The sequence below is a fragment of the Phacochoerus africanus genome, chromosome 3 (assembly GCF_016906955.1).
Source record: "Phacochoerus africanus isolate WHEZ1 chromosome 3, ROS_Pafr_v1, whole genome shotgun sequence".
NCBI classification, from domain to species: domain Eukaryota; kingdom Metazoa; phylum Chordata; class Mammalia; order Artiodactyla; family Suidae; genus Phacochoerus; species Phacochoerus africanus.
This window is the reverse complement of record NC_062546.1, coordinates 193,978,841-194,003,963: the sequence shown is the minus strand read 5'-3', so window position 1 is coordinate 194,003,963 and position 25,123 is coordinate 193,978,841. Positions and strand designations below refer to the sequence as shown.

Here is a 25,123-nt window from a genome sequence, read left to right as displayed (position 1 = left end):
TCTGCAAAGGACCCGGGTAGGGACTAGGGGGGATGGTCGCGCAAGACAGCCGGCTCCCACACCTCTTCCCTCCCAAGGTCTGGCGGGCTCCTGCCTCCCGGTGTTTAGCACGCTGCCCTTCGCCTACTGCAACATCCACCAAGTGTGCCACTACGCTCGGAGGAACGACAGGTCCTACTGGCTGGCCAGCACGGCGCCGCTGCCCATGAGGCCGCTCTCGGAGGAGGAGATCCGCCCGTACATCAGCCGCTGTGCCGTGTGCGAGGCCCCCGCACAGGCTGTGGCGGTGCACAGCCAGGACCAGTCCATCCCTCCGTGTCCACGGGCCTGGAGGAGCCTCTGGATTGGCTACTCCTTCCTGATGGTGAGTCCCTGCGCGCCTGCCGCCCGGTGCCACCCTCCCTCGCCCATTCGGTGAGAATCCTTTGCAGACAGACCGGAGGGCGGCAGGACACGGGGTCATGGAGGCCACCACATACTGTAGCCTGTGGAGATGCAGGGCCATTCGCTTATTTGATTGTCAATTAATTTTTTTTATTACTGTGGGAGCATTTAGAAGATGGATTTGTTTCCACCCGGGCTGAAAGTGGTTCAATTCTGTGTGCACACCCATCGCGTCTCCTTGGCCCCCTTTCCTGGGCAGATGGTAGTGTCTTCTTCCGGGGCTGATTTTTAGGGAAAATGTAAAGTCAGGCCCAGACCTCAGCATGTCACTGGATGGGTCCGGGGTGGTCTATGTGGAGTCTGAGCCCTGATTCTCTGCTGTTGTCCGAGTAGCACACAGGAGCTGGGGACCAAGGAGGCGGGCAGGCCCTCATGTCACCGGGCAGCTGCCTGGAAGACTTCAGAGCCGCGCCGTTCCTTGAATGCCAAGGCCGCCAGGGGACCTGCCACTTCTTTGCCAACGAGTACAGCTTCTGGCTGACAACAGTGAAACCAGACTTGCAGTTTTCCTCGGCACCGTCCCCGGACACCTTGAAAGAAAGCCAGGCCCAGCGCCAGAAAATCAGCAGGTGCCAGGTCTGTGTGAAGCATAGCTAGAGAACCCATACCTTGCCATTGGGTTGCCAAGAGATGCTTCCTTGGAGGCTTAGGCATCCCAGGCTGTGCTAAGAGATTCAATGGTGCTCATCTTAGACGCCCGTGTTAGCTGTTCCTTCTGTTTCTATGTAGTTATTCCCCCTGTACTGTAATTCCTTCCTCTGGTCAGGACAGATTAAGCAAATGCTACACATGTGGATTTGTTGGGACCTACCAATCTAGATGAAACCCAGATAGCCTTATTGTGCTGAGCAGGGTGGAAACGCTGGCTTTCTTTAAAAATATGCTAATTCAGGGGAAGGCAAAGAGATGATAAAGGCCAGATTACAAATTACATTACTGAAAACTTCATTCACGGGTTAATAGCGACTCAAACAATTGAAGTCAATTACTCTATAATACAGCGGGCTCTTGGATGGATGTTATAGGAAGAAAAAAATAAATAGGCCAACAAATGAAAGTAGAAAGTAGCGATTTCGTACCTTTCAAAATGATTTCCTCTGTAATCTATTTTTCCATGCACTTTAAATAATTGTAAAACCATGACCCAAGGAGATTTAAAAAAAAAAAAAATCCACACAGCCAGATTTAACAGTTCATTTCAAAGCAGAATGAATCATTGTGTCAGGAAGGACCATGGTTGCTGTAATCCAGAGATGGGACATTAGCATAAAACACATGCCAGACGAACACAAAACATTACGTTCTTTTCTGCGTTTTTCAGAGAATAGCAATGCCTACTTTGGCAACCCTTTGGAAAAGTAGCAATTATGGGAAAAAATTATGTTCAATAAGGGATTAAGAGCCTAACAGCTATTAATGAATATTAAGGCAGTGATTCACCAAAATTGACTCCCCACTGCAGTGAACTTCCAAACAGAAGGCTTTTCCCCAGTCGGGGTCCAGCATGCCTTCCCCGAGTGCCTGCTAATGGGACTGAAGCCACATGGGGCTCACTCGGGCGGGGTGTCCACACAAAGCAGCCCGCTTCCCTCCCCGGAGCGCCTGCAGATCTGCCTCCCAGCCCGGGATGGACACTTTGCCTCCATCCACACAATGCTCTCCCCACGGGGAAGTGACAGAGCTATTATTATGCACTTGGGAGGAAATTAAGGGCCGACTTAATTAAACTTAGGTAAGAAGATTCATTTAAGTCATCATCACCCCACCAGAAAGACACTATTTTAAAAGAGACAAAGACAAGCTACAATTTGAATCTTATGTTCCTGTTACTGGGTTTTACGAGAGCCATCCTATTTTTCCAGTCTTAAAAAAAATTCTTATATTTTATATCCGTGTTAGACCAAAGCAGCAGTTTTACTTCTGGCATTAATATTTTCTATAAAAGCTTAGAAGATACATCCATTTATAGTGAGTAGTTTTCTGTAGAGCAAAGGATATGTTTTGTTTTGCTAGGAATTCAGTGGGCTAATCCTAAAAATCAAAAGGCTTGTTAGAGACATTTTTAGGAAACTTGCCTTCCTCACTTTAACAAATGTTATTTTAGAAAAAACTATAGAAATTTCTCATGAGAAAGTGACATTCATTTCAGTGCTTAGTTTCAACGCAGTTAAAAATAATTAAGAAAAAAATTAAAACTTGCTTTATGAGAAGTGTTTTTCTGGCCAAACATTGATTGGCTGTGTGCTCTTATGTATTTCAAATGAAATCTTGCTTTGGGCCGCCCCTGGGATGACAATTTATTTTAAGGTTGTTTCCTGGGAAAAAGGGAAAAAAAAGTACATTTTAAAATGAAATATTGTCTTGATGTACCAGAATTTCCTAGATCATTTGAACCCACTTAGTAATTTTTTACCAAACTGTGTTATGGCATGTTAAATATTTGTGCACAGCTGAAATTTAAGCTAATGTCAACCATTATTTATATTTACATTTTTCCGTTTCCAAACGTCTTATCCATATATTACGCAAACTCAAGCCTTCTAAAAATTCTTCTTGTTCGTTCATGAACTTGGTCTGAGAACATTTTCTGGGAAGCGATAAGGGTGATCGATGGCCCCTGAGAAACACATCTTGCTTACTATTTTAGATATCTTAACTTTGATAGAAAAATAATCTGGCTACATAAATAGAAAAGAAACCAAACCAAACAAAACCGGACTGCATTAAGTGGGGCAAGTTCCTCCACCGTGAGGCTGGGAAGGTCTATGAGATCGACCTCAACAAACTGCTGTCACAAGAGCCCTTGCTAAGTGCCGCACAAAAGTTGCCTGCTGATTTTGAAGAGTTATTGTAAATGGTCAAACCAGCAAAACAATGGAGAACAAGACTATCTTGGGTTAGAGGACCGTATTATTTTCTTTCTGGGTTTGTATCAATGTCCTTTGAAATCACCTTTGAGTAACGTTGTTCTCATCCATTACTGGTGATGAGCCTTACAAAAATCTTCTTCCGCCAACCCCTTCCCCTCCCCGACCGACCCCGTTGGTTGAAATGCCTCCATGGCCCTAAAGGGGTCGCTCTGGGCCCTGAGCTGAGGGCCGAGGGACAGGATATTTCCTTCTGGGTTCGTATTCTCAGTGAGTGAGCCCCATCCATGCTGCCGGGGTATGTGTGTGTGTTGGGGGGGGTTCATATTCCGCATATTTCTTCCCCTCTCAGAGTCCCCAGACCTAAACTCCAGTCACCACGCCCTGTGGATTGCTGCCTACTTCCCCCTGCACTTGTCTTAATGCAGCCTCTGTCTTTTCCTCTCTCCTCTGATGCCTCTGGTTTCAAATCTCAGCCATTCTCTAAGATGCAAATTTCACGACTCTTTGGCTTAAAATCCTTCAGAGACCCCACGGCCTACACAGGCCAGATGACTTCTCAGGGGCCTGCAGGAAGTCACTGCTCACCCCAGGGGCACGTCCCTATCTCCGAGTTTGCTCCTGCTCTTTCTGCCATGAGCTCCCCCAGTCCCATCCCACCCTGATAGATTGACCGGGCAGACCACTGCTTTAGACTGAAGGAGTTGGGAGGGAGTCCCCAGGATGGCCTGGCCTCCGTCTGCTGCTCCCAGCACAGTTGGAGGTCCTGTCCGTACCTCATGCTTTTCCCACGGCTCCCACGCTGTTCATCCCACTTCCTTCCTCCTCTGGCTAAAAGGTAAGCCTGCAAGGGCCAGGACCATGCTTTACTCGTCATCGTGTGCCCATTGAGAGCCGGGGCGTGTCACGGACACTAGGTTTTTTTTCAGTGACAATTCAGTCGGCATCATCAGGTCTGAGAGGTTCAGCTCTGGGTACAGGGTTCTGGCCGACAAAATGGTTCCAAGTGTAAACCATTTCTGCTTTCCAAATAGTTTAACGTGGCCGTCAAACGGCACACTTACAATCTCCTCTGACAATTAGTGATGGGAAGCCAACGGATAAACTTTCATCATCACCCGCTCCTGAAAAATAGCTCACGTTTCCATAAACTGAACTTTCCGGAATGAGAGTTGAGAGATCCGACAAGGAGAGAAGACGCGCTTGAAATGTGACATGACTTAACTCCTGCTGTCCTCTGTAGCCCTTCAGAGCCTAAGAGTGTCTTAGGACCAAATCACCGCTACAACGTTTGTATACACGTTACGGGTGCTTAGGCAAGAGTCCGCAGAAAGGTGCACTAAAACTGGATTTGATCAAGGATTGTATTTTGAGCCTCTTAGGGAGGCCAGTAAAGCAAATCCTTCTCTGAGTTCCAGGAAATGACATTAGAGTTGTGTTTCCATCCGCTTACCAGACTACTGCCTTGATAATTGTCGCTTTTATTTGGTATGGCTGCTAGAAGCCGGGAAAGATGTGGACGCTAGAGTTGGCGGAACCCAGGTTTCCACCCAGCTTTGCCACTTTCTAGCGGTGTTCTCCTGGGGCAGTCGTACCAGCTCCCTGAGCCCCATTTTCCGCATTTACAAAACGGGACATCACGCGTACGGTTGCATCAAAGACGGACTGAGATCGTAGGTCGAGCATAGAGCAGACCACGTACGTTTCTTCCAGTCCCATCTCCTGTTTAAAGCAAGTCGTTTAATACGAAAACGCCTTCTTGGGATTCTTTACATAGTAGAATGGCATAATGACTCTCACAGGGCTTATAAATTACGAATTAGAATTATTTATACCTGGCCCATTCTGAATGTCTTGGGGAATGTTATTTGATTTCAGTTCTTGAAGTGACTGTACCACACGCAGGAAAAAAAAGAAAAAAAAAATCACCGTTTCCTGGAGGGACATTATCAGGGAGTTCTGCGGGGGAACCAAACAATTGACATTAAAAATCAGGACTCTGCAATTGTCACTGCTATCATCTGCCAAAGACTCTGCATAATGCATTTTCGACCATCAAGGCTGGCTGCCACATCCATGCGAAATGCTTGAATTTTATGGTGCTTAAATATTTAATGATTCATTGGAAAAAAATGTGAAATGTGTCTGATAAATTGCATCCCTTTCCTCTAACCTATAGTTGTAAAGTTAAAGCCGTTCAACATGTGGAATTTGCAAGGTGCCTGGTCTGCTATTGACATTGAAATCTTGTTGTATTGCAGTTTATAATATATCTTATATATAAAATTCTGTGATGACCTCCAAAAACAACTGTGTTTTATCTGGTGCATTAATTTTCTTTCACGCCAAAGTGCATTTACTGTTTTTACCTACCTTGCAATACGGCGGGCTTAGTGGGGAAAACAGGAACGGTTACATGGTGGAGGTGTGTTTTGCAGATGGGCGGAGTGTGGGCAGAGTGCAGAAGCGGCTCCCTTGGCTTGGGAAGGCTTGGGAGTCTGAGGCTCCAGGAAGCACTGTCCAGTGCACAACGATGGGGTCAGGGTGTGGATGGACAATGACACCAGGCCTCAGGGCCTGAGCGTCAGCATCAACTCCTGCTGAGGTGCACACACCCAGGGCCTGGGGCTCAGACCCTGTGGATCTCAGTTTCCCCAATAGTTGAAGGAAAATGAGACCACCTGCTTTCCAGGGTGGCTGTAAGGATTAAAAGTAAGAGATGTGGGAGTTCCCATCGTGGCGCAGTGGTTAACGAATCCGACGAGGAACCATGAGGTTGCGGGTTCGATCCCTGGCCCCACCCAGTGGGTTGGGGATCTGGCATTGCCCTGAGCTGTGGTGTAGGCCGCAATGTGGCTCAGATTCCGAGTTGCTGTGCCTGTGGTGTAGGCCAGCAAATGAAGCTCCCATTCGACCCCTAGCCTGGGAACCTCCATATGCTGCAGGAGTGGCCCTAAAAAGACCAAAAAAAAAAAAAAGTAATTATGTTGTTGGACTTCCCTTTGTGGCTCAGCACTTAAGGACCCAGCATTGTCTCTGTCAGGATGCAGGTTCGATCCCTGGCCACACTCAGTGGGTTAAGATCTGACTTTGCCGCAAGCTGGAGAGGAGGCTACAGATGTGGCTCAGAACCCACGTTGCTGTGGCTCTGGCGTCGGCCTGCAATTGTAGCTGTGATTCGACCCCTAGCCTGGAAACTTCCATATGCCACAGATGCGGCCCTAAAAAGAAAAAAAAAGAAAAGAGATGTAACTGTAAAGAGGTATAAAGTGTAAGGCACCGCTACTGATAAACAGAGTAACCGGAAGTTAGGGGTTAGATGGAGATTCCATTCTTACAGCTCACATACTGCCAGTTACCAGGATGGGCACAGTGCAGATATTCAATACCTATGTCATGGAGTTACTTCCTTTTTTTTTTTTTGGCTGTACCTGAGGTATGCAGAAGTTCCTGGGTCCAGAATCGAACCCTCACCACAGCAGCAACCTGAGCCACAGTGGTGACAATGCCAGATCCTTAACCCACTAAGCCACCAGGGAACTCTGGGAGTTACTCTTTTTAAGTAGGAGGGAACGTCAGTGGTATCTGGTCCAACCCCTCACTTGATAAATAATGAGAGTTAATGAACATTTCTTGAGCACTTACTCTGTGGTGAGAACTGGAGGAAACCTGGTAACAGGCGCTTCCCTCAACCTCTCAACTATCCTATTTTACAGATGAGGAAACTGAGGTTTAAAGAGAATGAATAACTTGCCCAGGATCACACCCAGTCAGCACCCAGTAGAACTTGAACCCTGGTCCATCTACCACTAAAGCTGTGTTTTACACCAGTGCCTCCCATACTACTGACTTTATAAGGTCATCCTCTTCCCAAGCAGCGATATGTATCACCACTGAACTCAACGATTTCTATTAGCAGGGTTGTGGTTTTCCTTGATACAGTAAGAATTGTATGTTCAAATCTGCCAGTTCATCTGAGCATCTGAACAAGATGTCAGGATCACTGCCCTCCCTGCCCCTAAATGCCGCCGAAGAAAAAAAGGTTAGCGGGGACACATCAAACACACACCTGCAAAATACACTGGCCAGACTGGCAGTATCTGTAGGGGCTCCTTGATGATACTCTTCAGATGTCCTGGAATCTTGAGTTTTGTGCACCAGGTCTCAGCACTCACGACGTGGGCGTGCCTCAGCCGGACACAGGACGGCAACCTTCCCCACCAGCGGGTAAGTGTGCCAGCTGTGAGGGTTTGGCAAAGGCCGGAATTTGTTTCTATGGGCAATGTTTTCCTTCAAGTCATTCTTTCCTGATGTGACCGCACACACACACACACACACACACACACCCCATTCTTTCCTGATGTGACTGCACACACACACACCCCATTCTTTCCTGATGTGACTGCACACACACACACACACACACACACACACACACACACACAGACACACCCCATTCTTTCCTGATGTGACTGCATGCACACACACACACACCCCATTCTTTCCTGATGTGACTGCACACACACACACCCCATTCTTTCCTGATGTGACTACACACACACACACACACACACACACACACACACACACACACACACACACCATCAGCAATATCAACCAGAAGCAGGAACCCTTTTTCATGTGTGATGGTAGAAATGAGCTTCTCTCCGTTTCAATCCACAAACGTTTATTGTTTTGACATTCCAGACAAAGCACTGTTCCCGGTACTGTGAAAAGATGCTTGGAAGCACAGTCATGGTCCCTTGTGAAGCTCACAATCTAGAGAGACACCCTCTTACTGCAGGATAACCAGTCACTCTAAGCAGCCTGTGGAAACTGGGCTGAACACCCAATAAAAGCAGATCATTCTGGGCTGGGGCAGACTGGGGGCAGGAGAGGGAGGATCTGGATGGGCCGAGAGAGTGGAAAAGGCTGCTTCGTTTAAGTCAAAGGAACAGGAACGCTTAGAGTTTGGAGAGGGAGGCCAGTTAGCAGAAGCACAGACTCTGCTATGGATGAGGTCAAGAGGCTGCTCAGAGCCCCGCGGTTAAGGCTAGTGAGTGTAACCTTTATCCTCTGGCAACAGAGGGATGATAAAAGGTACTGAGATAGTGAGTGGCATCACCAAGTTAGATTTTGGAAGATTACTGGCAGCGCTAAGTAGAACGGATTGAGCAGAGCAATGAACAGAGAGATTTTAAGGTCCTTCTTAGTAGGGAGTCTGTGACTCTAAACTGAAAGGCAAGAGGGGAGGAAAAAAGGAAATGACTCATAATCCACGGGAAGGGAAAGGAATAGGGGATAGACTTTTTTTTTATGACATTGAATATATATATATACATATATGGGTGTGGGTGTGTGTGTGTGTGTATATATATATATATCTTTTTTTTTTTTTTTTGCCTCAGCGTGCAGTGAGTGGCTTGATGTGACATCTCAGTTCCCAGACCAGGCACTGAACCCAGGCAGCAGCAGTGAAAGCACCGAGTCCTAACCGCTAGGCCACCAGGGACCTCCCTACACCTCTTTACTGAATCAAGAGAAACCAGGACTGAAAAGGAGGAGGCCAGGTTGGCCACACCCTCTGTTTTACTGTCCTTCTTGGGTGGTAATCTCATCCCTTTAACTCACTCCCCAGGCAGCAGAATGTGTGACCGACATGCAGACAGTCCCCAGTCCTGCAATAACCAGCCATTTACTGCCTGGGCCTCAACAACAGACAACTTAAAAGGATGGAGGGGCCTTGAACTATCATGTTTGACTTTGGAATCGCAGGCAGTAAATACATTCCAGGTCATGAAGAGGAAGCAATTTTAACCACTCCCTCATCTTGAGAACCGAGGAAAGAGTCTGAAGAGGTCTCATAAGTTAACTGACCACCACCAAAGTATGGGAATTAGATGTTTAACTATCAGGAAGTGACTATTAAGCAAAGAAACCAAAGTTAAAACCAGCTCTAAATGCTTATTCCCTAGTAGATAATTAGTTGAATATACTGGCTTTTGTCTTTCTCAACCCAGTTCCAGGTTTTTTGGCATAACTCTGGAGACTCCTTCCTGTAGGGAAAAAAATAAGATGGACATTGAAAATAATAAGCACGGGTCACAGGCAAGCCTATTAACCCGAATAAAGTAATTATAATAATTTCAGGGCATCTCCATTGCTGCGCTCAGATAATCGGTTTATATTTATAACTAAAATGACTTTTCCCACAGCTCTAAAGTTGAGTGACGTTCCACCCCAGAAAGAAAAAGGCGTGCATATTTCAGTTACACCCTCCAAAAATCCAATTCTGAGGTCTTTATGGCTGACAAGTGAAAGAGAGCAAGGAGCTACTATTATTGGACTTAACGGCAATAAAAAAAAAAATCCCATAATTTCCATATATAGCGGTTGGACTTTTAAATGCACTTCGGTGGGAAACTAACATTTAATAAGCCCCTACTGGGAGCCAGGGGCCAGCCTTTGGGTGTGGGGAGAGGGAAGGGATAAGGGCAGTTAAAGAGACAAAGGTCTCATCCCAGAGCTGTTCGTAAGCAATGCTCCTGGGTAGAAGGCACGTCTTGCTATAGTTGTGCACGAATAATAACAGGGCAAGGGGTAAGTGTTGTAACAGAATTACCTGTACAAGGTGCTATGAGAAGAAAGCAGGTAAGAATGAGGTTCCTCCATAACAGAGTTCATGGGAGACAAATTCGAAGAATTTGGAAGAAAGAGGAAAGACATTTAGCTTGAACATTTAAATTTGAACATGTTTGAAGCCTCGAGGCCCAGAGGTATAATGTACATTATAAACATGCTGTATGTAGCTGTACGTCAATTACAAATTAACCTGAGGAGCTCAGGTATCACGTGCCAGCTGGTTTTCTTAGCTCACTTACAGGCAAGTGGCGAAGCCTCTCCAAGGTCAGTTCAGATTAGGAATGGGATACTGAGCTGCACTGCTGGCATGCTCCCAATTTGCCAAATGTATACAAAGACTGAGAAAGCCACACCCCGCAAAATGTTCACCCCAGGTACCTCTGATGATGGGACACAGGTGATTTTTAAATTGCATGTGTATTTTTTCATATCTCTGTTTATAATGTGAATTTTATTGATGGAGACACCATCTTTAAATAAATCCATTTTACTGATTATTATGTAAATCAGTTTTCCTACTGCAAAAGTAGTACACATACATATATATATGCACACACATTTTTAAAAGACAGCAATATAAAATTGTAAAAAACCCAGCAAAATTCTATGTACTCTACCTTCCAAAATAACCTCTGTTAACATGTGGGTACATTTCCTTCCAGAGGTTTGCTTTATGCATATAAAGGTATATATATTACTTTTATAATCATAAAACTATATAAATGCTAGAAGTGCAAAATAGGAAGATCCTTTTCTGCTTCTAACTCCCTTTAAACAAAAATATCTCAGTGAAATGAGACATCAGTGATGTTTGACTTTTTCCTTTTATTCACAAAACACAAGCACCGGGAACCACCGTATGTGACTTGGAATCTGTGGGTGAGGGGAGTGTCTTGGATGCCTGAGCAGGACAAGTGGCTGTGACAGTGGTCAATTAAAAGGCACTTTTAGGAGAAAAAAAAATACTTCCTCAAGAGAAAAAGAGTACTTCTTCAGTGACCACGCACTGGTCGCCCTACTCGGCATGCGGCACCTGCCGCTGCTTTGCTGACTAGCTTAATACAAAGTGCATCTCCAGGAACACATATAGTCACTGGAGAGGCTGCCGTGAGCCCGGATTGCTGGTGCCACCTGCTATGTCATAGAGCGTGTGGGTGGGTTCCCCTCTGAGGTCTTACTTGAGCTTCTCCAGTCATACAGTCTGTGAAGGCAGCTTTACTGTAAACAACGCCCAGACAACGGGGCCTAAGGAGCTGAGGCCCCAGGCCACTGGAATAGCATCCTGTGATGGTAGCTGCATCCTGCGCCTGGACGGTCACCATGGCAACCTGCCGGGGGATGAGGAATGGCTCCCTGCTTCCTGCCACGTCAAGCACCGAGCAGAATAGGGCCAGGTCTTCCGGGCTGGTGAACACAAACCTCTTGGCGAAGGTCCTGGTCTTCAAAGACAAAACAAGGCAAGAGCGCCGCTGAGTCAGCAGTGAGAGAAAGGAATGTGGAGAGGGGGCCCTACGTGGAGATGCCGACCTCCTGTCTGCGAGAGAGAACAAGGCCAGAGGAGCGGTGGGCTGTGTCCAGCAAGCCTGGGCTCAAGACGTCCACCTGCTTGAGAATTAGACTCACGGCGGTCATGGGGTGACGGGCCATGGCAGACGTGGGCAACCTGTGATGGTCACGGTGCCCTCTGCTTCTGCTTAAAACCATGCGGGGCTTTGGGGACAATGACTGCACAACTGGACCACATCTGTTCACCAGGATGGGTCCCCTTGCTGGTGGTCGAATCTATAAAGTCGCTTTCTCCTCATTTCTTCTTCTGGCGAGAGATGGAACCCATAGGGCGGGGGGCTATTTCTGCTATTTCCTGTAGTGAAAAAGCAAAAGGGAGAATCAAGCACTGTCCATTCTGATGTGTACAGGGCACTGCATCCTAGGATTCCAAGGGGCGTGTGTTGCGGTGGGCGGGGGGGTGTGGGGCCGGGAGATAGCTTGGGTGTCATCTTTATTTTAGCACGAAACAGAAATATAACATAGTTCAACTTCAGCTGTCAATACTAAATTTCAACATCAAAGAAACATTTTTAGCCAGTGTTCCATCCATGAAAGTAATTTGACTTATTCTGAAACTTCTTTTTTTTCTCCTTTTTACGGCTGCACCTGCAGCAAAGGGAAGTTTCTGGGCTAGGGGTTGAGTCAGAGCCGCAGCTGCCAGGCTATGCCACAGCCACAGTAACACTGGATCCTTAACCCACTGAGTGAGGCCAGGGATTGAACCCACATCCTCACGGACACTATGTCAGATTCTTAACCTGCTGAGCCACAATGCAAATGCCTGAAACTTGACAATCCTCCCATTTTTAAGTTTTCTTCCACCATGCTCCATAATTTGCATCATTTCACTTCTATAATGTCTCAAGGGCTTGGTTTATTTACTTATTTTTTTAATGCCCAGAAATAACTTGTCACCATCTCTAATGTTCCCACTGAGAGTGCTCATAGGTTTTTCCTGCCGAGCTTTTGGGTCTCCTTTTTCCTCCTTTTAGTCTTCTCCCTCCTGCACCCCCCCCAGCCTGTGGGAATCACGCCTGCCTGAAACATATAAGCACCCATGGGGCATCGTGGCCCACAGAGCAGGGACTGCATTACCATAATGACCAATATCTGGGCAGGCAGGCAAAGATGCAGGCATAAAATCTGAAGATCGTATGAAGCATCATGGAAATCACTACTGAAAAGGGTTTCTTGGGGCTGCAAAGAGACCCCCCAAAAAGTTTGCAATGATGTAAATATTTTAATTACTTCATAAAAAACTTCCCGGCATTGTGTGTGTTGGGGTGGGGGTGGGGGTAACAGAAGAATAACTGTACAATCCTTGACCTCAAGGAACCAGCCACCTAAACCTGATGAAAGAGCTTCAACAGCCTCCATGAGGCAGACACGGATAGAGACACACAAATAGTAGGTTCACTTTTTTTTTCCCTTTATTTTTTAGGGCTGCACTTGCAGCATATGGAGGTTCCCAGGTTAGGAGTCGAATCAGAGCTGCAGCTGCAGGTCTGCACCACAGCCATGCCAGATCTTTAACCCACTGAGCAAGGCCAGGAATCTAACCCACATCCTCATGGATATTAGTTGGGTTCTCAACTCTCTAAGCCACAAAGGGGACTCCAACAGCAGGTTCAGTTTTAAGCATATGGACCACAAAGGTTGTACTTTCCCCCTCCTAAGCCCCTGCTAGCCCTGGTAACTCATTCCGAAAGGCCCACTCCCATCACCCACAACACCTGAGCTCCTACTCATTTGCAGTGCCCCATCCCAATGGCACTGCCCTCTGGCCACCCCCAAAGGAAGGGCTCTCTCCCAATTCAAGCTCAGCTTCCAGCACCTGCCTCTCGGTAGACATCATGCAACAGTCCCAACATCCCGCCAGACAGAGCAGCCACTGTGCACACTGCTGCTCTCTAGGATTGGAAGCTCTTAAATAGCAGGGATCATTTGGGACACTTCTCTCTGCTCCCCAGTCCCCAGTACAGTCCGGGACACACAGAAGCTGTCCAAGAAACGCACAAGCCTGACTCAGCAGCATGTGCCCGTGACCTCTAAAGGTTCATGTTCCAACCAGACAACCACATTCAACACTGCCCCCTGAGGTTCTGCTTTACTGACCCTGGAAGCCCTGGCCTCGCCGGGAGGGGTAGGTGGGGCAAGGGGGCTGGAGCAGGAGGGAGAGCGAGCCAATAGCTGATCCCTCCTGCTCAGGCTCCCAGTGTGGTACCTTGTCAGAGACGTCAGACGTGTACTGACATGGCAACTGTTAAGGCCATGATGAAAGGATGTTTGAAAAAGCAGCGTGAAACTAAGGGTCAGTCTGCTAAGACACAACTGGAACTTTTTTAAAATTGGTATTTTAATTAATTAATTGGCCGTGCCCATGGCATTGCAGAAGCTCCCAGGCTAGGGATCAAACCCACACCACAGCAATGACAGCACTGCATCCTTACTCCACTGAGCCACCAGGGAACTCCCCACAATTGGTATTTCAGGTGTCAGACAATGAGCCATTTCTAAAAAGGCAGTTGAAAGGAACCCTTTTTTATGTTTTTATTCCCCACTGTGACAGAGACCCCCAACACTCACTCAGCCACACTTGTTTCTCCTTTTCTTGTGAGGTGCGAGGAAATCACCCCTCCTGAGCCCCTTAGAACGTTTCCTGACGGATCCCTCCAAAAGGGAGCTGGGCAGGCAGAGCCCTGCACTCGCTCCCGAGGGGTCAACTCCACTTCGAGTTTTTTTTGATGGGTGAGATATTTGCCATTTTATCAACTGTTATTAAAGACGATGCTCAAACATGTGTAAGACTTTCCACACTTTATCCACACTACAAGACTAAAAGTTTTGCTGAATGTAGTTTTTGCCCTATATATTTGTAAAGGACTTTCTGTTCAAAGTGGTAAACGCTTGGAAATTACAGAGACCTTCGTGAACCCAATGACCATTAGTTTATTGCTTCCAATTGCTTTGTGTGATGAGATCCAAATCCTGCTTTTTCCTTTAACAGTTGTTTTTTTTTTTAACAAGTCCATTCTTAATTGCACTTATGAGCTCAGGCCAGCGTGACAGCTGGTTCCAGCTGGGCAGGGGACCATGAGGCCTGGCTGTGGGCAGAGGCAGAGGCAGGCTCAACGTGGCATCTGGACTCTGGGCCACAGGTCACGAGCCCATGGAGGCTGAAAAAGTGTGTAGGCTCCCAAAGGCAATCACAGTGTGTCTGAAGGAAAAGGCCTCTTCCACGAAGGGAAAAGATGCGTAGCCTGTACCGAGGCTCTCTGGACCCTGGCACGGGGCACTTGAGGAGAACCAGGATGGAGCCAGCGGAAGAAATGCCACACACTGCAGCAGAAAACTCGCATCAGAAGAGGAGCAACAGTCTCTCTTTAACAAGAGAGACGTCTTCTTTTATGATTATTTTACTATTTTTGGATTATTTTATTATTACTTTAGTTTTTTTTAAAGTATAGTTGATTTACAGTGATGGGCCAATTTCTGCTGTAAAGTGACCCAGCCATGTATATATATACATATACACTTGCATGTAATTCCCATCAAGCTCTATCCCAAAGAGACTGGACACAGTTCCCTGTGCTACATAGCAGGACCCCATTGGCCATCCATTCTGTTGTGCATTTCTCTTTTGATATATTTTATTTACTTCGTATTTATATTGCTTAAAATTATAGTCGATGTACAATATTGTGCTAATTTCTGTAGCACAGCAAAGTGACCCAGTCATTCACACACACATACAGTCCCTTTCTTTTTTTTTTTTTTTATCTTTTCAGGGCCGTACCCATGACATATGGAGGTTCCCAGGCTAGGGGTCAAATCGGAACTGTAGCCACCAGCCTACACATCAGCCACAGAAACTTGGGATCCGAACCACATCTACACCTATACCAGAGACAACGCCAGATCCTTAACCCACTGAGCAAGGCCAGGGATCGAACCTGCGTCCTCATGGATATCAGTCAGTTAATTTTCCTGAAGAGTTTTCAAGCCTAAATTAATCTTGATGTCTCGGAAGGCAATGACGGATTGGAGGTCATAACTGTGCTTTGGGTCAGTGCCACACTAGGAACCAGGCCTCCCAACTACTCCACTTGGTCTCAGCTAAACTCCGTCTTCCAATTCTTCACCTTTTCGTTTATTTTTTAACCTATTTCTATATTTTCTGCTTCTGTCACATGCTCTCTTACTTCCCTCTTTAGCCTCCAGGATCCTCTGCAAGCATTTCTCAAAGGGTCTAAGAAATGGGCTTTGAATCTGTGCTTACCCGTATTAAGTTCCTAGAAAAGGAACCGGGTGGGCCTCCGCTGGAGGGTGAGAGGAGGAGTCCCCGAGGGTGTACTGGAAAAAGTGTTGGTAGGGAAACGGGAGACGCCTCCAGCCCTGCTTAGAGGCGGAGGGGACATCCAGGCAAGTCTTTGTTTCTGCAGGCCCTGACTGGTTCACATGCCAGGGAAGGCTGGGGGACAAGGTGACTGCCAGGGTCCCTGCCATGACTCTGGAGTTTGATGACTGGGATGACGGCCTGCCTCCTCCAGGAGAGCTACCATCCTTGAGCAAGGAGGTTACCTTCCCTTGGCCTTAGTTTCCTTATCTCTAAAATGGGGAGAGTAAGAGTCACTCCTTGGCTGGACTACTGAGGGGAAAAGAGGAGCTGAGGTGTGTACAATGCCTGGCTGAGTGTCGGGTGCTCAGTTAATGTCTGAGAAGCATGGATGTTAGAACTTGTCCCCTCTAATATCATTGGGAAGCAGGTGTTAAATGGCTCCTTGTTATTATCGTTGACTAAGATGGATTCAAAATAAAATGATCAATGGAGTTCCCTAGTGGCTCAGTGGGTTAAGGATCTGTCATTGCCAGTGCTGTGGCTCGGGCTGCTTCTGTGTCTCGGGTTTGATCCCTGGCTTGGGGACTTGTGCATGCTGCAGGCATGGCCAAAAACTAAAAAAAAAAAAAAAAAAAAAAAAAAAAAAACGAGCAATGACTTCTTAAAAGATAAAGCCCAATTCTGTTTGAGGACCAACTGGCAGTGCTATGTACAAAGCACACAGTCAGGACTTCCTAAAAATGTGCCCTCTAAGAAACAGATACAAAGCCAGTAATTCACAGCCTCCAGGTGGCAGCACCCTTTTGTCATAAGGAGGAACCTTTGGGGCATTGGGAAAGCTGAGTTAAATTGTGCATCGAACATTTCCAGGCTGGGAGGAAATGGCCCTGCTCTGATGAACCTGGTACAAAATATTAGTATTTATGAGCCCTGCTTCTGTGTTCTTAGAATCAGAGGTCAGCCCTCAATTTTACTCAAAGAAACAGTGAGCAATGCTTCAAAGAACCTCAGGAACAGTGCTCGGTTTAAGAAGATTTAGCTCAATTATAGCACCAGGAGGGAGATCATAAGATTTATTGATTTGTGGTTCTTGATGGAAAAATTTTCCGTTCTCTACCCTTATGTATAATGCAGGAACCGCTGCCTCTTCCCTCTAAGGGAGGAGAAGCAATTTCAGCCTCATAAGAATCGCTAAAAAGACTGCCATGGGTTGATGGCCATTTCCCCTATGGTTCGCCATCCCTGTAAATAGAGATGTTTAACTTGCTGGTATTCACAGAATCTGCCGATGGTCTGATGAGACTCTATGCCATTCAGCGAAATTATACTAAAGTGAAGTTGCAGGACGGCATAGCTTTCCTTTAAATTAGGGACCTAGAGAGGCAATCGCTTAAAAAAAAATTTTTTTTAAACCTCTAAGTGAATCACCAGTATTCTCCGGGATTTCCTTTGTCAAATGACAGCGGCAGCTTGGGACTCACATTCTCTTTCAAATGTTACTTTATTAGAATTCCATGAATTATAAAGCTTCCCAAATGCTTTCTCACAAGATCCTGTGAAGTCATTTACTGAGACTAAAAGGGCCTGGGAGAAACCCCAAGTCCAACAATTAGTAAAATATTCTTTGAAAAGGGGAGGTATCCAAGGACAACAAGACGACTTTACTTTCTGTGTCACTGATTATAACGACTGATCCATCCATCCATCCATCCATCCATCCATCCACCAACTCTTTAAAAAGAGCTTGAAATCCACCTAAAATCTCCTAACTTTCGTAGAGATGGCAGTTTCATCAGGGTTTACCAGAAAGGGAACAGTTAGATGGGACTGGAGAGAGGAAAACTGTTTCCACTCTTCAGCCAATCAGGTCAGCGACAGTGGGCACTTCTTCCTTCTGACACAGAATGTGCAATCCCCAAAGGAGCCGCTCTGGAATGGAAATCAACTCCGGTGCCATTTCCCTGTGGTACTTTTCTCCCTGTTCTAGGTGGTTAATTGGGGGACCTTTAATGGCCACAACTGACTTAAAATCAGCAAGCTATATGCCAATGAGCAACCTGAGTAACCTAAAATATTGGGTCTGCTGTGTCAGGCCTCGTGTTTTTTGGCGATAAAGACAACAAATGGCCCGACCTCTAGAACAAAAAGAGGCAGTCAAGGGGGAGAGGAGGAACGCTTGCTGAGCAGCTGCTTACATGCTCGCTCACCCTTAGAAAGCGTACAACTGAATTTTCATGAGCTGAATGTACAGCACCAACATCCAGACCAAAATACAGAATATTCCCGGTGTTCATAAGCCGCCCCATGCCCCCTTCCAGAGGAGGCTTGCTGACTTCTCACAGCAGAGATCCACTCTGTCTATTTTTGCCCCTAAGTGGATTCATACAACACGGACGCTTTGTGAGAAGCTTCACGTTCTATTTTGTGTGTGAGAGTCTCCATTTCACTCTCTGTGGGTTTATTCCACTTATCCTTCCGAGTGGAATTTCCCTGTCTCCTTTACAGAGAGAAGAGTTGAGGCTTGAAGGTTTCAAAGAACCTGCCAAGGCCACGTGGCAGGTAGTGGCTGGGTCAAGAGTCAAAGGCACCCCTTTCTACTTGCTCAGCACCTGAGGTGTGTGAGTTGTTTTCCTTAATCCCGAACCAGAATCTGTAAACTGGAACAATGCTATTGCCTTAAACAGGATTTGGAGGCAGGATCTGTTTAAAAAACAGCAGGAAAATTGACCCTCTGCTTTAGATAAGGTTTATTGCAAACAGTAAGGTTTTCTGGATCACAGCGTATCTGGAATTAGGATTTCCTTGGACAAGGTTTTAGAGATGGGCCCACAGACATGCAAAAGTCAGCCTTGGTAATTAATTATATCACGTATTTTTCAAAACAGAGACAGCTTATAACTTCTCACAGAAATCATTCTCAATGGGCTGTAGGAGCAGCAAGGAGAGAGGTTTAGGAAGAATCTATCTCCCATTAGGAATCACTGTAACAGGAAGCATGTATTTCTTTACATAAACGGATGTAGATTTTAACACTAAAGGGATTTTCCATTTTTTAAATAAATCTGTCTTAACTCCTTTCACAATTCTGTCACCACCTTAACACTTTATCAAGAGGGATTTTAATGAGATTAGGGATGATTTTTCAAATACCCTTGTATGCATTCAATGGCACTAGGATGTTTCCGTTTTTCTGTGATGCTCTGTGGTCAGCAGTCCTGAGGTGCCTCGATGGTGTTTACCCAAACATGTCAGCTGATTCTGGAAACTGAAGTGAGGTTGGCCATCTCCAAGAAGATCCTCCCCAGTTCCATATCCTTTGGGACTGTAACTTTTTTTTTTTTTAATTCAAAATCACCTAGTGATAGCCACTAGACAGATATAGGAAAACTTTTGGAAAACTAGACGCTGGGCTCCCTTTGTTTCCATATTCTCATTGCCTGGCACCCAAAAGGCCTTATGTGCCTAGTTGGGATGACAGAGAGAAATCAGAGATGTGAGAACATTTTTCTTTTCCTTTTTCTTTTTATGGCCACACCTGTGGCATATGGAAATTCCTGGGCTAGGGGGTCAAATGAGAGTTGCAGCTGCCAGCCTATACCACAGCCACAGCCACACAGATCTGAGCCACATCTGTGACCTGCATCACAGCTTGCAGCAACACTGGATCCATAACCCACTGAGCAAGGCTAGGGATCGAACCCACATCCTCTGGATATTAGTCGGGTTCTTAACCCACTGAGCACGATGAAAACAAGTCTCCATGTGATCATGGACTTTTCTCTGAGTAAATTGTAAATTATTTTTGAAAAGGACAGGGAATGGGTAAGAGACTGTTTAACTAAAATAAATATTTAAACTATAATAAATTGAGCTAAAAAAGATACAGACTTGCCTCCTCCTGAGTCAGGTTGGGTTCAGGCCCTGCTGCTCGCCACTTGTTGTGGCATCATCATAGAAGAACAGCTGTGGCTTTATTCTCCCCTAGCTGGCCCTCAGCAGCCAACCATGCCCTAGGAGCAGTTTCCACAGAATAACAACCAAATGGCCAACAAAGGCAGGAGTCACAGCCCGGGTCCTTGCCCTTCAGTAGCCCAAATGCAAGAGATTTAGGCAAATCCAGATGGTCTTGGAGATTCAGTAAATGGGACAATTGTCCAGTTTGCTGCAGTGATTCTTTTTGGGTTGGTTTTGTTGTTGTTGTTTTGTTTTTGGCTGAACCCACTGTATATGGAAGTTCCCAGGGCCAGAGATCAAACCTGGGCCACAGCAGTGACAATACCAGATCCTTAACCTGCTGAGCCACCAAAGAACTCCAGCTGCAGTGATTCTTAAACTTTCCTGTGCATAATGATGGAGAACTTGTTAAAAATGCAGGTTTACGGAGTTCCCGTCGTGGCTCAGTGGTTAACGAATCCGACTAGGAACCCTGAGGTTGCGGGTTCGATCCCTGACCTTGCTCAGTGGGTTAAGGATCCAGCGTTGCTGTGAGCTGCAGTGTAGCTTGCAGATGTGGCTCGGATCCTGTGTTGCTGTGGCTCTGGCGTAGGCCAGTGGCTATCGCTCGGATTCGACACCTAGCCTGGGAACCTTCATATGCTGCAGGAGCGGCCCTAGAAAAGGCAAAAGACAAAAAAAAAAAATGCAGGTTTACTTAGATCCTACTACCAGAGATTCTTTTGCATTAAGTGGTCAGAGCCCAGGAAGCTGTATTTTAATGAGCACTCGCCCAGACGTTTCTGATGCAGATAATATATCAAATCATCAGGAGTTACTGTGGAAAAAGAGCACACTTACTAGATATGGGTTTGCATCTAGGCTCTACCAGGACTTTGGACAAGTCGCTTCTCTTCCCTGGGCCTGAGGCTCCTCATTTGTACAATGAGGGGGCTGGAGTAGACATTTTCAACCTCCGCAGAGAGGTGCAAGATGCCATGGCTGTTTGGTCCCTGTGAAACATCAGGGTCCACTGGCCTAAGAGGGCAGAGGGCAGGGCCACACCTGCCTCCTCTACCACCTACGGTCTGATCAGTCCTCTGCCCAGGGTACTGCCGGCCCTTCCGGCCAGCCTGGCTGTGACTTCCAACAGCTGGGCTGAGAACTGGCCATGCGGTTGTCCTTGGCAACTTCTGCTACCTCATGTGGTTTAATTCAGGCCACCCTGCCCACTCCCCCTCACGTTTTTAAAATAAACTTTCTACTGTGTAATAATTTGAGATTTACAGAAAAGTTACAAAGAGAATACAGCCGGACACCTTACAATATCATGATCCAGTTGTCAAAACCAACCATGTACAGACAGGTATATTACTATTCACTAAATTCCAGACTTTGCTTGAAGCTCACTGGTGTTTCCACTCACTTCCTTTTCTGTTCTAGGATTCAACAGTCCATTTAGCTGTCAGCTTTCCTTAGTCCCTTCTGGCCTGTGGTACTTTCAGTCTTTTCTTATTTCCCATAACCTTGACAATTTTGAGATGTACCAGCCTGCAACGTGTTCCCCAATTTGGTTTGTCTGACGTTTCTCCTCCTCGTTAGACTAGAGTTTAGGTTTTGGGGAGAAGACCAGAGCGGGACGTGCCCTTCCCGTCACGTCATGCGATCACAGGACTTATCACCTGAGAAATAACCTTGAGCACTGGGTTAAGGAGTGTTTGCCAGGTTCTTCCACTTTAAAAAGACTATTTTGGGAGTTCCCGTTGTGGCGCAGTGGTTAACGAATCCGACTAGGAACCATGAGGTTGCGGGTTTGGTCCCTGCCCTTGCTCAGTGGGTTAACGATCCGGCGTTGCCATGAGCTGTGGTGTAGGTTGCAGACGCGGCTCGGATCCCGCGTTGCTGTGGCTCTGGCGTAGGCTGGTGGCTACAGCTCCGATTGGACCCCTAGCCTGGGAACCTCCATATGCCGCGGGAGCGGCCCAAGAAATAGCAAAAAAAGACAAAAAGTAAAATAAAATAAAATAAAAAGACTATTTTGATGTGTTCCCAGGGAATAAAGCTTTGACTCTATCACCAAGAGGTACCAGGATAAACTAACTGGAAGAGACAGGAGTGGGCACCTCAAGCAGGCTTGGTCACTTTCCCGGTTTGCAGGTGAGCGGGATATGGTGGGGTCATCCTTGACCTTGGCTGGTTCAGGTCCCTGAATTCCAGGTGACTCTGAATTCCAGGTGGTTCTCTGATGTTGGTGTATCAATCACCAGGAGAGCTGTCTGAGAGTTTCCGATTCAGCAGGCTTGGCCTGGAGCCTAGGCCACTGTATTTTAATGAACTCCCTGGTGATTCTGAGCTATCCCAGCCTTTAGAATCCCTGAACTACAGCTCAGATTTGTCTTTCAACTGAAAGCATCCACTCTGGGTTTCACTCCAGTCCTCCCACTTGCCAGCAGGTGGAGCCAGAGGCCCGTGGCTCTGAATCGGCTGAAGGAAAAACTAGGACAAATTCCAGTCAACAAAGCATTCCGCATTGTAAGCAGAATTAGGGTTATTTTGAAACAGATGGGCTCTACAGAAGCTGCTGCACTGAATATTATGGAGTTGTTTATTGTCTAGATGGTCTGAAACCCGGGGATTATTTGCCAGCATCTAGCAGTTTCTGTGTCATATCAGATTTCTTCCAGAGCAGAGAGGCCCTGGGGGAGATACAGATGCGGTGGTAGATACGGATGCGGATAGAGAGCTTTTCACCAGCTCTGAGCTCAGAATTTTCTCTGGCTATGGTGCACGCTGCCTGGCGTAGCTGAGCGCTTCTTACTGGAATGATCTGTATCGCTTGAACTCCAAACGAGAAGCGATAAACAGATACAATCTGTGATAAGACGACAACTCATCCTGGATGCAGTAATACTAAAAATGACTTGCTTTAAACCGAATCAAAGTAGTCTGTTCCCTGCCTTACATTTTCACCTGACACCCCCCCACCCCCGACACCCAATCCTCTTTCTTTCTGCCCCTCTCCTGGTCCTACCCCAGAAGACGTGGCGGGTGGGCATGGGTGGGAAGCAGGATCCAGGAGGGCATCGAACGCTGGTCGGGACTGGGCCCCAGTTGGTGGTTCAAAGTGTGGAGGCGTATTAGTGAGTACTCTGTGAGGCCATAATCTGCAAAGGTCGCCAGCACCAGTGGTTCCTCCCCAGAGACTGTTTTTAATTCCTGAGCCTATGACCGCAGACACCTCGCTGCTGCTGTCCTGGGCGGCCTGGGATGGGAGAAGCCACAAAGGCATCTTTGGAGCCGGCAGCTTGGTACTTGGTGGTTCAGCAGGTTCCGCCTGGGTCGGCAGCTCCCTCCTTCCGCGGGTGAGAACAGTACCCCCTCTCTCACGCTGGGCAGGTCCTGCTCTCAGAAACATCCCTGACACCCTTGCTCTTTGGCCAGATTCTCAGATGCCCTGTGCAGACAGAGGCAGAGAGAAGCACCGCAGGTGACATTTGGATCTGTCCTGTGTTTTCTCCACTCGCTCCCACTTGAGTTTCAAATCAGAAACAGTCCGATTTCCGGCTCTTGAAGCAAAGGCCCAAAGGTAATGTTTCTGTGAATTTTTATAATCGCAGAGCATTTGGAATTAGCCAGTGTTTCCCTCAGAAACCTCCACCTCCTAAAAATACCTTTTAACATTAAACAAACAAACAAAACCCCCAGTAAATATCATGCTAGAAGATCAAAGAATAAGGGGGAAAAGACAGAGGGACAGGAGGAGAACTTTGGGAAGGGACAAAGAAACTTACATGGGGAGCTGCTGCCAATAACAAGCGTAACATAAACAGGGGGAATGGGTGACAGGAGGCTTCAGAGTACCATTCGGTCTATTTGTTTCCTCTTCCAAATGCTCGAGGTCTGTCTGGGCTCTGGATTCCAACCCATTAGAGAACTTCAGTATCTAGAAATAGGCTAAGAGGTGCTACGCACATCTATGCTGTAAAGACTGCATAAAAATCCAAATTAGTGCTACTTTTCCAATACTGTCAGCCTGAATGGGGCCTACCTACATGTCGAGAGACACCGCTATCAACACATAATTATAAAAACCATCCCTGACCCAGGAAACTGTCCCTGAGATGCTGAGCAGCCAAGGAGGACATCGTGATTCGAAGCTCTCACAAAAGCTGGAAGCCACCGGTAGGCTTCTCTCACGGGTGTAAACAGAGGAAGACAAACTGTTCTGAGAAAAGCCTGCAACAAGGGGGCATCACAGCTGGCTTTCCAGGTGCCCCGTGGCAGGGCCGGGGTGGAGGATGGGGAGGGCATCAGAGAACCAGCCTAACCCTGCGAGGACACAGAGCAATGCCAGGGCCTAGGCCAGATGCACTTGCTGGGGTGAAAAAAAAAAAATGAAAAGGCTGGAGGGAGAGGGAGGGGGCAGGAGAGAGAGACAGAATGCAACTGGAAGAGGAATGATAACCACATCAACAGCAGGAGCCTGATGGATTTGGAATGGTGGGTGGGCTCGTCGGCCAAGGCCCAGATAACGTGGGGGAGATGAGAAGGACAGGACTCTGGCTCTCCGTAAGGATGAGCTCTGGGAGACACGTGGCCGTGGCCGTGAGGGTCATGTGGAGAAACACACACTGCCGGGAGCCCTGCTCTCTGCGCGGGGAGCAGAGACGTTCTTCACGGGGGCCGTTGCTGGCCTGCAAGTGGGAGAGCTGGGAATTTCTGTGATGCAATAAACCATCCCAGAAACAGGACAGGCATCTTAAAAACATGCTTGTCGTTTGTACTCGATGGTTTTTAACCGAACCCTGAGCTTGACAGCTGTTCCGTGTGTGTTCTTTTAGGTCTGATTGACTCACCCCATCCCCATCAAGCTCTGATCCCTTAAGGGAGGGGAGGCGGGACACGAGTACCCTGTAATGTACACTCCTTGTGAGTGAAACTTCTCCAACAAACAAGCCTCACGGCCGCCCAGAGGACCGGGAGCTCCTCATCCTGGATACAGCCCCCCCGACTACCCTAGAATTGCTCAGAGATGGTTCTAAAACAGCCTGCCCTGTGGAGAGAGATTCAATAACAACCACAACGGCTCATTCTCACATGTCTGCTTGTTGATTTCTAGGAAGATGAACTGAAAGGGAGTCCCGAGAACAAAATCTTTTGGACTTTACATTCCAAGTCAGGAATCTAGAATTAGGCTTACCTTGGATAACTGATGATTTAGATAAGCAGGGAGAAAGAAGGTGTTCTCTGAGGATCTTTGGGAAATATCTAAGTGTGTGCTGGGGCCAGAGAAAAAGCTAGTATTGAAAAGTCTAGCTATAGCTTTAGGAAGGAAGCTTTAAAGACTGTG

The 25,123-nt window shown here is 46.9% G+C and overlaps 2 protein-coding genes across 4 annotated transcripts in view; one reads left to right on the top strand and one right to left on the bottom strand.

Moving 5' to 3' along the window:
- COL4A4 (collagen type IV alpha 4 chain) overlaps positions 1-5,615 on the top strand; it is a 139,802-nt gene extending 134,187 nt beyond the window's left edge. For all 3 annotated transcript variants that reach the window (XM_047773662.1, XM_047773663.1, XM_047773661.1), the window contains 2 exons: positions 78-364; positions 778-5,615. In XM_047773662.1, the coding sequence (XP_047629618.1) occupies positions 78-364; positions 778-1,041 (551 nt within the window). In that variant the 3' untranslated portion in view covers positions 1,042-5,615. The remainder of the gene's footprint in view (positions 1-77; positions 365-777) is intronic.
- A 4,809-nt stretch (positions 5,616-10,424) lies between these two features.
- The window catches only part of RHBDD1 (rhomboid domain containing 1), a 121,009-nt gene continuing 106,310 nt past the window's right edge, over positions 10,425-25,123 (bottom strand). The window contains exon 7 of the mRNA XM_047773660.1: positions 10,425-11,814. Within this exon, the coding sequence (XP_047629616.1) occupies positions 11,702-11,814 (113 nt within the window). The 3' untranslated portion in view covers positions 10,425-11,701. The remainder of the gene's footprint in view (positions 11,815-25,123) is intronic.